Raw genomic sequence first — 15,885 nt, forward strand, 5'->3', positions numbered from 1 at the left:
CTAAAATTTATTCCGATTACCCAAATTTTAATTTTTGATTTTAATTTACTATGTGTTCTTCGAACGCATTAATTATACTCAAGTAAAATCATTTTTGATTTAACTTAAATACTAAACGATTTTTTTTATTAAAATTATGATTTCATACAAAAAAATTCTTATCTTATATATCATAGAGATGTTATATATACACGTGCTGTTATAATATCATTATTGCTGTAGTATTAATGGAGCCGAATTTCACAGCAGATTTCTTATCTGAAGTTTGTCTATGAATCTCTTGTAGGAGCATCACTAGACTTTGTATTATATGATCTCTTCTTGTATTGGTTTAATTATTAAAAAAAAATACTCTGCTTTTGATTGATAAAATTTGAAGATAGTAACGTTGATTTTAAACGCATTAAAAGGTTATTTACTTCATTTCAAAGTAGCTGATGAGAAATTCTACCATACATCGAAGAGGGACGATGAGCTTTTCAGCTCATAAATATTGTGAGAACGAGTTAAAAAAAATTTGTGCCAAGTAAAGTTGGACTGATCATGGCACTACTGCAACAATTTGTCACATTTATTTGTCAATTATACTAGAGTTAATATTACTTCCTTTACTTACTTAGTTGGCCATTACAGACGTGAGTCGTACTTGACCACATTGAGTGACGTATTAATATTATATTTGAGTAATTAGAATATTTCCTATTAACTTCCTATTTAAACATGAAATTTTCGAACTGAAAGGCATCACTTTAAAATAGGACTATTCAAATGTGATCGACAATTTAGTAAAGTGTTCTCTATCGCGTTTTCCACCTGCGGGTACCGAATCAAACGCCTTTCTAACCGGAGCACTTTCTTCCATTCGCACGACATTACCAAGCCAGCGAAACCACTGAATTTGTATGCGCTTAGCTATGTCAATGTGGCGGTATAGCCCATACAGCTCATCGTTCAAAACTCGTCGCTAGCGTGTAAGGGATCATAAATCTTCAGAAGAATTTTTCTCTTGAATGTTCCTAACGCCTTCTCATCACTGTTGGTAATTGTAGAATAGAGTTGTAGATTTGTAGAATGTGATTTTTGTTTGTTGAGAGCTTTATTTTTCAATTGCCTATGTAGTCCGAAGTAACATCTGTTCGCATCTGTTTGTTGTATATTGGTTTTTGTTAAATTCCGAGGTGATGCCTCTGATTCTTATTACTGTGAAGTACTTATGATTTTATTATATTTTAATAAAAAAAAATAATTAGTTAAATTCTTTTTAAAAAAATTTCTTTTATTGATTTTGAAAAATAAAAGAAATACTCATTTAATATTATTTTCTAAGACTATTGTTTATGTTATTCGCAAATTGAATAATTTTGTTTTTCATATATATTCATATAACATGTTTATATAGCATCATATAATTACGTTTGTGAAAAATAAATTAAATGCCTTGTTATATACGAGTGTTAATTTAATATTAACATTAATTAATTAACTTAAAAAATATTAAAGCGTGTTTAGTAACAAACATTAAATTTATTGTCACTAGAATCTTATATTATATTAATAAATTTAACTATATTTAAATTAATCAAAATTTATGGCATGATATTGTGACGACGTCTATCACTTTATGATGTATGATTTATTAAGAGATGAAGGTAGATGCCGGCTTTAGACATCTCCATTGGCGCCATTTTGTTTTTGATGCTGCGTTTTATCGATGCCTCCATTTTTAGCGTTGCTCATAATTATTGTTGCATTATTTTCGCCATTTAGAATCGGAGATTTTAAAGGCATTTCTTCCATTTCTATAGTGTCGAATTTAATGAATTTACGTACAATTGGTGTAAACAGTTTAGGATTAATTTTTTCATATTTATCTCTCTTCCAAAAGTAGCTTAAAGGAATTGCCACAACCCAAACAATTAAACCACCTAGAACTATATATATAAAATTTATATAATTATAAAACATTAATTATTTGTTTTTAATTATTAGATTTGAACTCACCTTTATACCAAAAGAAAGATATTTCAAATATGGAAAAATCTCTGTTACTTGTGAAGGCAGTTGTTACTAATGGATTTGGGGTTACTTCGAAATCTTCAATTTGTTTGGTGTTATTGCCATTTTTAGCTCTGTAAAAGTTTTTTAAAATAAATATATGAAAAGCACTTTTTAATTATACAAATAATTTTACATTGAGTTAAGAATAAAATTTAAGTTTTTAGCTTCACATTGATCTAATGTAGTTGGAACGGGATCATATTTTATAGCACCTGATTTAAGTCGAAATTGTGCAATTGTTATTATCCAGCACATAATGCCAATACTGATGATAATTGATGTAACAGCGACCTTTAAGATGAATATTAAATTTAAATAATTTTTTTTATATTATTAATCGTATATAAAAATAATTATCATATTATTAGGAGTATAGTTAATTGATTATTAAAATGGCTTCAACTAGTAAGTAACAATGCAATATAACATATGAATTCTGGATTATATATATAGAAATATATATAAATTCTGGATAATATGGGTAAACAGTATTCAGTTATTATTAAATTTAAAAGATATATATATATAAATATTTATTACTATTACACCATTAGTGGTATTGGAGTTATGTCTTATATTTAATTATTTTCAAATATTTATTTTTTTAAGACTGCAAGTACCAAGGGTTGAAGTCGTACTCTGCCAAATTTAAAGCTCAGAGTCAGCGCACCTTAACCAACTGACCCAAAGTGGTACATGATTCTATGTTCGAACTTGAAGATTTTTGTTAATTTGCTGTCTAAGTTCATTAAAAAATGTAGCATAATTGAATTAATTAATTATATATAATTTTTTTTTTTTAATTCTTAAATTTCAATACTATTCTTTTGCATAGGCATTATTTATTGTATGATATTATTTCTTCCTTGTGCATTAATATTTATTATTTTATGAAGTGTTTTTATTATTGTAAAAAAAACCGATTTATTTTACAATTAGTTTCATTCCATCGATATTTCGTCATCTATTTAAGTTTCTTAATGACAACTTTAAACTAAAGTGAAAATAACAATAAAATTTCTTTAAAAATCTTAATCTTAAATTTAAAATCTTAATTTTTATTCTTAATTTTAGACTGCAAAAACACTTAATTGAAAACATTTATATATAAAATAAAACATGTAGCTAATTAAATGACTAATATACAATAATGCATAAACTTACTTTTCCATTAACTCGTGGTATAAACATTCCTATTAAGAATACTCCAACCACAGCGCCAGTTGAAATGCCAGAAAGAGTTATAATTATTTGCAAAATAGAGTTAAAATTTTGTACTACAAATCCACCCAAAACGCTGTAAATTCCCATAACAACAACAAATACTTTCATAATGAAATTAGCCCTGGCTTCTGTGTGCTTGATAAAAGGTTTTATATAATCGAAGTAAGTGACACCGGCCAATGAGTTCAATATAGCGGATAGAGTACTTAGAGAAGCACTAAAAACACAAGATACAAAAATTCCAGGCATGCCTTGTAAATGACCCAATATTTCTTGCACAAAGAATGGAACTAGTTTATCTGCTTTATCGACAAGCTATTAAAATAAGATTAAATTAATATAGGTATGTGTATGACATATTAACAGTAACAATAAAATAAAACAACAGGAAGAATAAAAAATATAAAATAAGTTAATTAAATTTGTTTATTATTTTAATATAACTTACACCGCCAAATACTGGATCACAGCCATGATAACGAGCATACATAACAATGCCAATGAAGGAATTAAATCCCATTATAGTAATAATGCCAATACCAGATAATATGAGCGCTCTAAAAATATAATGGTCTATTATGAAATAATGCTATACAATATATATATTTATATATATATATATCAGTGACGACTGCTCTAAGGTGCGGAGGTGTGCGGTGAACACCCTAACATAATTTGCAAAATGTTAAATAACATAGGTACATAAATTTATTAAGTATCTTCACATCAAGAATTATTATTATTTATTACATTTCCATATAATATATATTTTTAAAGTTTTAGCAAAAACAATTAAATATAATTGTCTATGAAAACTCAATCAATTTGCTTCTGTTAGCTGCTATACTTGTTAGTTGTGCTCATGTATTTGCAGCTCAAATCACAGAACATTTTTATTTTATTTCGTCTCTCCCCTTTGTGTGCAAAGAAGTTGGCTGCACATTCATATTTTGCATATTAACAAAATAATGTGCGTGTGCTCCCGTTCGTAATAACAGAAATAGAGATTTATATAGTGGGAATTGTATGAGAGTAATTTTCTGTTCTATTCGAATATCAACTGCATGCATACGAATCCAACATGATGATTTGCCAAAGTGATTGCATGAGCGGCTGAAGTTTGCAGCTCATCTCACCATACATTTCTATCACATTTCGTCTCTCCCCTTTTAACAGTAGCACCCACGAATTTCTGTTCTTACTGTGCGGAGTACATGTGCGCACATTTGTACGTTGCAAGTGAGTTTGATTTTGTTTGATCACTGGATAAACATGTATGGTTCTGAGTTAAAACTCTTTTGTTTGAAAAAAGTTGGTTTGATGTTACAAGTATATGAAAAGTTTTGTTTTTGATATAATATTAAATTTATATATAAATTATTAATTTAATTTGTTTAATATGTTATTTTGTTAATGAATTGTTAATATAATATTACGAATATATTGTTGCCTAACATAATATAGTTATTATTAATAAAACATCTCATATATTTTAATATAAGTGGTACATGTAAAAACAACATTATAGAAGGGCCGCACACCCTTCCAGATAGGGCACGCGTCGTCACTGATATATATATATATATTAAAATTGTTCACTATAAAGATAATATCTATACTACTTAAGCCTTAAAAGTTGTTTTACGAGTATTAACATCATCAACTCTATTAAAACCGAATTTAAATGATCAATTGATTATACTGTGGGACACTAAATTCTCTTTTCTAATTTTCGTAAAGGAAAAAATATTTATCTAATCATTCATAGTAAGTTTGAAAAAACGAAACTAGTATCTTTAAAATAAATATTTTTTATTAACCCTTTAAAATCTAAATTTTTGAACTTTAATCCGTTATTGTAAGAGATCCATAAGTATATGAGAAAAACGGATTTCAGATTTGAGTTCAGCATATTCAAATTGACCTAAAATGGTTAAAAAAAAACAAAAATCAGAGAAAAAACTAATTTTGTCGCATATTGTTATCAATATGGTCCATATGTGCAACTACGAGCCGCTGTAAACAAAAGCACCGCTGTAGACAATAACAGAGACGGTTTCTTTATTTTATGCTGTTATGTTATTTAAAATATTTATTCATGATAAATCTTGTTAATTAGTATGGTGATATATATCACAAAACTGTGAATATAAACCTAGAAACTCTTGAATTAATTATTTAATAGTGTTTATAATAAACTTTGTCAATAAACTCTATAAAAGCTTAGTTAAAAATATAACAGTATTGAACCAATTAAAACCATTTTAAAACTATTTTTAAGAATGTTTAAAATTTAAAACTTAAGAAGTAAATGATAAATAAAAAAATAATTAACAGGCAATGATAAAAATACAGAAAGAGTGTTGAAATGTTGTGTATTTAATAATAATAATAATAATAATATAAAAATATAATAGAGTTGAGGATATATTTATAGTGTTATTACATATTATTATATGCAACCAGTGTAGTTGCCTGTAATTTGGTGTGGAATGGTGTATTCTGAATTCTACAATAACTGCAACCGAAAATGTTTATTTACATTAAAATAATAAGCATCTTTTCAATTATGATCCAGTCTAAATGTTATAAGTTTAACAATACTAATTATATCTTCTATATATTTATGGTAAAAAGTATCCTACATCATTAAATATCTTGAGGAAAATCTTATATTTCATTTTTATTATATTAAAGTAAGGAAAACAAACAACTGTCATTCTTTTCAAATTAAATTGCAATTAAAGTGCTAAAATGTAATCATATCTGTAAAAAAAGTACCTTTTGGCATTATTTATCGATGGCAAAGACACTATTCTTTGCACACAGCTTTGATTTAATCCAATGTGCCCAACCCACATAAGTGTCCCATTAATTATACCGTTCCATACACCGATGCGTATACGTGGATCCCAGCTAAAGCTACAGAAAAGAAATATATGATATTAGCTTCATTTTGTTTATTTATTTATGTTTATTTTAAAATTGTGATAAATAACAAGTGTGTATTTAATAAAATAAATCTTTTCGGATTATAAATGCATTAGCAAAAAATTTAAATTTATTGTAGATTTTTAAGGTAAATTATTGATTGTATAAACATTTTTAATCTTATTTCTTTAACATAAAATCTTGTAATAATTTCTCTATTTATCAGTTCGAATATTGAACATAACTTACTCAAATGTAGTGCGTCCACCTTCAGTTGCATGTTGTATCACATTACTTAGGCCACCTACTTTAAGCGTTCCCAAAACACCTACTAAAGCGACAGATGATATCATGATTAAGGCTTGTACTACATCTGTCCATACCACAGCTTTAATGCCTCCCTGTATGTTTGAATATAATTGTAATTTATTTTTATATATTAAAATTGATCACTTTCTTTATTATGGATACATATTTGAAGTTTCAGAATATAAAGAATCGGGAATATACACAGAATTATCGGGTATTGAAAGTGTGCAAAAGTACATCAAAGTTAGAGCGCTAACATGGTTTTATTTTGCAGATACTTAATTTAATTCAGAATTACATTCTTTTAGAAAAAATGGCATGCTTATAACTATACTCTTATGAAATCACCTGAATACCTCTTTATCATATTTGAATGGAACATTTGTTACAGCAGATCATCCAAGTTATCACCATAGAGTAAAAATGATTTAGTCACTATCTCGCGGTTTAATAAAAAAAAAAGAAGAGAAATTTCTTAAATATATATAGTATGGTTATAAAAACATCTATTAGTTAAAACTGATCAAATTTTTTTTTTCAAATACTAAATTTTTGATACAAATACTCTAAGTTTAAAAAACTTAGCAGGTCCCCTATATGACAGCAAAACAGAGTTGTATATATTGGAGCAAATAATAATATGCGATGGATTGTATTAAAAGTGCTAGCCCATACCTTCTCTACCTTCTGTGAAACTCTTAGAATCTTATTTAGATCACATTGTATTTAAAACTTATATAGTTATGAAAACTTTAAATATTTGTAACTAATTACACTATTATAATTCTTTTATAATAAAATGTGGTTGCAGTGTTAAATGAAAGAAAACATGGAGTTAAGAAGGTAATCCGATTTCAACCATTTCGATAGCCGATATTCTTCAAAAAAGGTGACGCTATCTATATGTTATTATGCCTTCTCCAAGTAGTTGTATTACCTAGACCTACCTTCGTTATACCTTAAATATTCAAATCAAATTGCTTATTAGTACCTCTTATTTGTTGTTTGTACTAGGTGCAATATTTTAAGAATCGTTAATAAAACACAAAAAAAATTTTGTTTGTTTGGAATTGTTTTATTTTGAACTCTTATTAATTCTAAAGTGTACTTTCATGAGCTGGACAAATTAAATGATTGACTTAAACAGATACAAAATGTGAGACCCGATTTAAGTTTGTAGCTTGCCTAAAGCTTTTGCTGCTTAGTTGGGTTATTCTGTCACATTATATTCCAGATTTCTACTGATTGTTTTTTTCCACTTTTTACAAAGTGAATCAGTTTTTGATCAACAAAGAACAAAAATTTATGAGCGTGGAATTATGGCACTGTCAGAAGGATGGCAAAAGGTATTGAATCGAAATGAACAATATATAGTTTTATTAAATATTTATTTTTAATATCAGAATCGTCTTAATTTTTATAAAACAAAATATAAAAATAACTTTGTTATAATATTAAAATTGTTTGGACTTGTTTCAAAATAAATAAGAAATGACAATATAATAAAAGTCCTCACCAGATAATTGCCAGTCCATTTTCTGATATTTATGTTTTCGAATAAATGAGAATAATGTCACATTCAATATATATACAACAATCCTACTAACACATATCTGTCAGGTATTTGAGAGCTCTAAAAGTGTTTCACTGGCGAAAATACTTTCTTGTAGAAAATGGGGTATTATTCTGTCTATATACGGGAACTAAAAAAAAATTAGGTGATAAAAATCTTCATTCTTTAACTGACATCTGCATACACATATGCCTAGGTATGTGTTTATAAGCATTATGTGTATAAATATGTATAAATATACTTGAAGCAATTTACTTACCAACATGGTATAGAAAACACAAATGGAACAGACTATAGTATTTATAAGGTGAATGTTGATGCCCGTAACTGAAAGGAGTAAATTTTGTTATCAACGAAAAGTGATTATTTATTTAAATTATGTGTGATTAATAAATTCGAATATAGAGCATATTTTAATTTAAGTTTTTTATATTCTTTTAAATAAATGCAAATATTTGCCGCTGGTGCGCATTGGGAATATTCACAGACAGACCTGTCTATGCGAATATATAATGCGCTATATTACGATTAGGATAAAATTTGAATCATTTACTTTCGAAATTATTAATTGGAATTTTAAAAATAATATATCTTAAGCAATAATGTTATAAATAATTCTAATGATAATTATTTTAGATTTGTATTTGTTGTACTTTTCATATACTCGTAATAATTTAATATTTAGCATACCTTGCGAGAAAGCCAATGATGGAACAAACATGAAGACTGGAAGGATCAGTACAGCATGAAAAACAAACGATATTGTTATCAATTGACGTACGCGCTTGTTGAATCGCATTTCAAGATACTGAATATTAAAATAGAATTTATATAATTTTTGAATGAATATTATTTATTTTTTAGTTATTTACCTCATAACAGTTGGATATATTATTTTCATAAAACACCGGAATGATAATATAGCACAATATTGGAACAACTATGATCATAGATAGCACCACAATAAAATAGTTCGAGCCTTTAATAATAAATACAAAGTTGAATGGACATTAATGTAATTAAATGGAAATATTATAATCAATAAATGTGTAAGTATTAACAAAAATAGGTTATGTATAAGTATGCATATGTATTCATATGTAACATAAGGGAAAGATAAAGTTTACAAATATACATATTGTTAAATTTGAATTCAGCGTTAGGAGCAGGATAATCTTTTAGAAGGAATTTAAATTTCAAAATAATAATGACTTATAATTAATTTAAATTATTATTTACGAAAATAAAATTTTTTTAATTATAATGTTAATTTTATAAAGCTGCCCTTCTCTTTAAGACTTTGGCTTTTATTTTATCTAACTGCATTTTTATAGCAGAACAACTACAATATAGTGATTTAAATATAACTATCCAGAAAGGAGAGAGTGTCTTCTGTAGCGAAAACTGTTTGTTTTTAACTTCATTCACAGTCCTCGTAGTAAAGTTGAAGAACTACAATTTAGACACTAATAAGCAAACGCAAAATAGATTAATGCACTATGACTTATTTATGTTTGTATAAAGTCTGTCGAGTAGTAAACTTTTTACTTCTGCGGTAATAAATTTATAACGATTAATAGAAGTAAGACAAAACTAAATATAAATATATATATTCCTATATATTATAACTGAATTCGACTATATGTATCAGTACTTTTACTTTCTATTAAAATATATAAATGAATGTAGAATTTTTGTTATGATATATGAAAGAATAAATGAGATCTTTATATGCTTAGACAGATATATTACCATATGAGTATGTTTCCGCAGGTACTGCCATAATAGCTATTCCGGATAGCTGACTATAAATATAGAAACAAATTTATATATTGTTGATATTAAATATAAATATATGCAAATATATATAAAGTAATATAAGTATTTAACTAATTTATAATTGTTTTGCTATTCTTGACAATAATTTATGAGCGGGCTAATTGGTCAAATTGATTAAATAAAAATGACTATCAAAGATAATCGAAATATCGGAAATTATTTTAATAAAATATAATTTGTTTTAAATATAAATAATAAATTATAGTTTTTTTTTTTATTTAAATGACCAATTATCCCGCTCATAAATTATTATATTATATTTTTGGTCACAAAAAAAAGAATAAAATTCTTGACAACTTAAATTCTTTATAATATATATATTATCCTAAAACCATGAAATTATTTCTATCGATTTGACAGATTTGAGCTTATTTTAAAATATTTTGTAACGCAAAGATCAATAAGACAACTCTGACTTTGAATTCAGAATTTGACAGTGAACGTTATTGTTGCAAAGGACAAAGCACGCAACAGTTAAGTTTAATGTGAATTTATTTGGGTGGAACAATTCATTTTTTATTGCATTTAATTTAAGTAATAAATGTATCAATAATAAAAAGTGCTATAAATTAAAGAAAAAATAAAATGATTTAAAATAAATTCTTAAGTTTTTCATTACAATCCGTGAATATGCCATGTGCCTAGGCAGAACACGTAAAAATTATTGGCAATGGTAAGTACAAAAAAAATAATATTTTGTAGAAAATGACTTGTGTTTAATAAAGGAAATCAATTTTTTAAACAAAAATATTTTAACAGTTTAACAGCTTAGCAGTTTAAACAATATTTACTTGAAAGGAAATCGTTCAGTTTTTGTCATTAATTCAGTTGCGGACATTCCGTTAGTCCAAATTAAAGAAGAAGAAGATGCGAATGTGGTTCATATGATTAAATGATAACAGGATTGGTTTTTTTTATAATGAATATAGTTTGGTTGAAAGTTAATGACGATGATACTGTATAAGTTTAATAGGTTTTAATTGGTGTAATTTAATTTATTTAAATACAAAATACCAAAATATCAAAACTTTAGTTGATAAACGTTTACCCAAATGACATACTTTTTGCATTGAACTAAACTGTTAATACTTACCCTACCATTTTAGTTTCATTTTTTTTATAGAAATGTTTAATAAAGAGGTTTTTCGAACAGTAGTGACATACAACAACAAAAATTCATTTTATATTATTTTAATTAATTGAATTTTTGGTTGACCACACAGCTGTTTTGAGTATTGCCACTGATACCCATCATCAGTGGTCTTGGAAATAATACTTATATTTAATTATTCGTGAATAATTTTTTGAGACTGCAAGTACCAGGAATATAACACTTGTCCTGCCAAATATGAAGCTCAGAGTCAGCGCACTTTAACCAACTGACCCAAAGCCGTACTTGACTTTTATGTTCGCACATTTTCTCTGGATTTTCTCCGTATTACGTTCCAAGATTAGGTTCTATACATAAGAAAGAATATATAAATCATACAACAAATAATGCTTCTACAAACAGAATAGTATTGAAATTTAATAATTAAAAATAAAAGTATAATTAATTCAATTTTTTTACAGCTGGTTTATGATTTGGTTCTAATATAAACACAGCAAGTGAATTTGTTAATAAAACTTTCACAGTAAATATTTATTAAAATTTTGGACAAATAAATTATATTTTATGAGTCACATTTTATTTCATATCAATATTGTATCAGATCATATATATAAGGATTTTAAGTATACATATTTATATAAACGGTTACTTCTTTAAGGTGTTGAACATATCTATGGTTATGATTTTAAAAAAGAGAAACGTAGATATGTTTTTAAAAAATTACTCTCATATATTATATAATTGCCTCAGTTGCCTTCGTTTTTCTTTTGAATCCATAAATTTAAATAATTTAATAAATGGAAAATTTATAAATTTAAATTTCTTACTATTTTATAGATTTAATAATTTTATTTGCACAATACAATAAGACAAAATTAAATCAAATTAAATAAAGAGATAAGAACGATGAGGAGTTAGAGTATTTGAACTAACAAGGATATCAATTTTGATAATCTGGAGTAGATTTATTATGTTTTGTAGATATATATTTTAGTTTTTACACTCGGAGGGCTTAGCAATGATAATTTTCAAAAGCAAAAATAGAATCCTAGTTATATTTTTATATTTTATTTAGAAAATAAAAATTTAATGTTCGACGTGATACACTACAAATAAAAATTTTTTTTAAATTTATATAAAAGTTCTCAAACTAAGAAGGATCTTTCTTCTGGAGAAATATATGTAATTCTGGAGTCGGTTGTCATGTTTTGTACATATATGCTTAAGTTTATACACTCCGAAAATTATAATACCTTTTAATATAAATTCGAAATTTTATGACTTTAAAATAAAAATTATAAACTAACGTTATACACTAAAAATAACAAAGTCCTTAAATTTGTAACTTTGTATATAAGGATATTTGATTAATACGAGTTTTTATATAATCAAAGAATTCCTTTTAATTTATACAATTACTAAAATATCTGAACAATATTTATTAAAAAAAGGACTCATTATTTTTTCGTTTCCCACATGAATTGTAAAAATATTTGCTATTAATTATGACACTTTTTTCTTATTTTTTTAAAGATTTATAATTAACTTTATTAATTAATAGTTTTATTTACTACAGAAAGGGAATTATCACTTTATAAATCAGATGACCGCTTATCCTTATATGATCACGTAAAAACTGTTTTCAAAATTTACAAAGTAATATTAAAAATAAAACCATACGTTTTGTGTAGGCTGTATATCTGTAACACAGTTAGATTTTTAAAAATGTGATTTATAATAAAAATTTAAAACTTTTAAAATATATTAATTGTTTGAAAATATTGTATCTAATTTTTGACAGTTTTTATTTTCTAAAGATACTACATGAATAAGACAATAAATTGTATAAGTCAAGCTGAACTGTCTGGATTCACAAAACGTCCTTGTACACTCCACAATATCAAAAAACTTAAATTGTATTATAAACTATATTATTATATATAGTTTATATATTATATAAACTATATTATTATATATAGTTTATATATTATATAAACTATATTAATATTAGCTTATATATATATATATATGTACATATTACATATTTTTTCGATATAGCGTTACGATATTTATATGGTAACATTTTCATGGGCTTTATTCATAAGGCGTAAGAAATTCAAAAAATGTCAAGTATCACTTTAATTGTTTATTTTTAATTCTAAATAATTAAATTTAATTAATTTATTGATATATGTATCAGAACAAACCTTGCTACTAAGGATATAGCGATTGGTACAGTTTTCATCTTTTTTCCACCCATCAGATATTCATCGGTGGTATTTTTAGCTTTCGAAAAGAAACCGAAATATACGCCAATACCAGCAGAAACGCATAACATTAACACAAAGACAATATAATCGGTGGTTCCGAAGGTAATATTTTTAACCGTTTCTGTAGCGGTCGCCATTGACGCTTGTACAATATTTTCGGTCGTTTTCGACATTTTGGTTAATTATTTAAAGGAAGTCAATTTTCATTTGTAAATTAAAATTTTCTTTTTAAAACTTTTAATTTTATTTTAAATTAATTTTTTAAATAATTTTTTAAATAATTTTTTTAAATAATTTTTTTAAATAATTTTTTAAATAATTTTTTTTTAATTGAAACAGATTAAAATACAGCACTTCATTTGAATAATTTTAATTACACAAAATATTATTCTCCTTTACGATTTTACCTATTTTTACGTAAGTTACTGCATTCTTAGAACGACACAATTATACTCAAGAAAAATATTTAATTATTTAACTTAAATACTAAATGATTTCTTTTATTAGTGTTACGACTTTATATGACAATATTCTTATCTAAAATATTATAGAGATATTATATTTAAACTTGATGTTACAACTGTTATTACTGTAGTACTAACAGAGCTGTATTTCATAGCAGATTTAATGTGGATTTATTATCTCAACAGTGCCTTTGAATCTCTTCTGGTAGCATCAGTTATTGTACTTATTCTTTTTTTCTTGTATGATTTTAATTTATAAAAATATTTTACGATTTATTAATAAAGTGCTGAGATAATAGCGTTGAATTTCCACGCATTAAAAGGTTATTTACTTATTTGATAATAGCTGATGCGAAAGTCTACCACACGCCGATGAGTGACGCGGAGCTATTGTAGCTCATAAATATTGTGGAAAGGTGTGAAAATAAATAGAATTTGTGTCAAGTGCAGCTTGATTGGTCATGAACTACTGTAAAAAGTAGGTCACATCTATTTGTCAATTATATTAGAGTTCATATTACATTTTAATAATTAGAATACTTCCTATTAACTTTAAAAATATGAAGTTACATTGAAACTTGAATATAAAGGTATGAAAGTTTATTGGTTCAGGCTCGGTTATATCGTTATACAATAGATCAAGTGTATGGTCTTATAGGACCTTTTCATTTTTTCGAGGTCTCCTGCCATGTTTAACCTTTGGTACTTGCAATCTTAAAAAAAAATTATTTGCAAATAATTAAATATAAGAAACAATTCTAACATCCTTGGTGTTGATGATGGGTATTTGGCAATACTAAAAACAGCTGTATGGTCAGATAAAAATTCAATTAACTAATAATATAATAAAATTTTATTGTTGTAATTTAATACCGTTCGAAATACCTCTCTATTGTGAACTTATAATTTGTAAGTAAAATTCAGTGTAAAGAATACACACGTAAGTTTCAGAGGAGTAAAAATCAGCTTTTTCTTGTCTACTACTACATTATTGGCTGAATCTATTACAATTTATCATATCTATAACATATACTTTATAACATAATTACCTATAACATAATTTAAAACACTAAAGTATGGAAAATAGTTATAGAGGAATTGAACAAATCTTCCCACTTTAGGTTTCCAGATCATTATAGTGTCTTTCAGGCGGAAGTGATTGTCATTAAGGAAGCTATAGCTTTTTTGAATGTAGATGATATATTAGACAGGAATATATACATACTATCAGACAGTCAAGCTGCTTTAAAGTCCTTGGGTTCAGTCCAATTTACATCTAGGACGGTTTTTGACTGCTACACATCTCTAAACGAAATGTCGACGCAGCTCAATATTTCTCTAATCTGCGTTCTCGGCCATAGGGATATTTTCGGTAATTTCAGGGCAGGCGGGAGTGCTTCAGGACCTTACTCGGAACATCTAGACAATCTGGATATATCGCTAACATCTTGTAAATTATTACTGAACTTTTTCTGTACATAAATCTTTAAAAAAAGAAGGGAAGACTCAGCGATATGTAGACATCTGTATGTAATCTGGGCACTTTCCGATAAAAGGAAATCTAAAATTCTCATTTTTGCCCAGCCCATGCGCGGCGGCGACTTAGCATTTGGGGAATCCCCTTTCTTGAGGACCTGGACCAGTTACAGGACCTGACATTAAATAGCATTTTATGCTTCGTCAAAGGTTCTAGGTAGTTTTAAACCATGAGCTTCTTCTCCTATATATACGGTAACACAATGTATAGATATAGAATATATACATATATATATATATATATATATATCTTCCTTAGATTTTAAATACCGAGTACAAAGTAACCGTCTCTGAGAAGCAGATAAATGTGGTTTTTCTGAAAATTAAAAAAAAAAAATATGTTGAAATGGGATTGTATTATGGAAATGTATAGTGTTTCGACGAAGATATTTTCAAAAACCATGATTTGTGAATCTTAGCTAAATGATGCTGTTTGATAAAACGTTTTAAGTGATGTACAATGGGAAAAAGTATTTAATTTTTTAGAAAAAGCAAATATGTACAGAAGCTTTCTTATTAAGGAACTTAATTATACCTCGGGATGTATTATCTTCTTAAATATATAAATAC

The 15,885-nt window shown here is 26.3% G+C and overlaps 1 protein-coding gene across 1 annotated transcript; it reads right to left on the reverse strand.

Annotated features, from left to right (window-relative positions):
- Nucleotides 1-1,518: 1,518 nt before the first annotated feature.
- Nucleotides 1,519-13,541, reverse strand: LOC119685317 (sodium-coupled monocarboxylate transporter 2). The gene is made up of 12 exons (XM_038099564.1): nt 13,253-13,541; nt 9,848-9,900; nt 8,968-9,074; nt 8,786-8,903; nt 8,355-8,422; nt 6,463-6,614; nt 6,064-6,204; nt 3,731-3,839; nt 3,223-3,597; nt 2,192-2,349; nt 2,002-2,129; nt 1,519-1,931 (listed from the first exon to the last, which is right to left on the reverse strand). The coding sequence occupies exons 1-12, from the start codon at nt 13,486-13,488 to the stop codon at nt 1,663-1,665; spliced, it is 1,914 nt and encodes a 637-aa protein (XP_037955492.1). The 5' UTR covers nt 13,489-13,541; the 3' UTR covers nt 1,519-1,662.
- Nucleotides 13,542-15,885: the final 2,344 nt, after the last annotated feature.

This window comes from Teleopsis dalmanni, chromosome 2 (assembly GCF_002237135.1).
Source record: "Teleopsis dalmanni isolate 2A chromosome 2, ASM223713v2, whole genome shotgun sequence".
Taxonomy (NCBI): domain Eukaryota; kingdom Metazoa; phylum Arthropoda; class Insecta; order Diptera; family Diopsidae; genus Teleopsis; species Teleopsis dalmanni.

Coding starts and splice junctions, on each gene's coding strand:
- LOC119685317 (XM_038099564.1), bottom strand. CDS start 13,488: ATGTCGAAAACGACCGAAAATATTGTACAAGCGTCAATGGCGACCGCT. Junction 8,423..8,785: donor ATCATTGGCTTTCTCGCAAG/GTATGCTAAATA, acceptor TACTCCTTTCAG/TTACGGGCATCAACATTCAC. Junction 3,840..6,063: donor TCGATAAATAATGCCAAAAG/GTACTTTTTTTA, acceptor TTATATTTTTAG/AGCGCTCATATTATCTGGTA.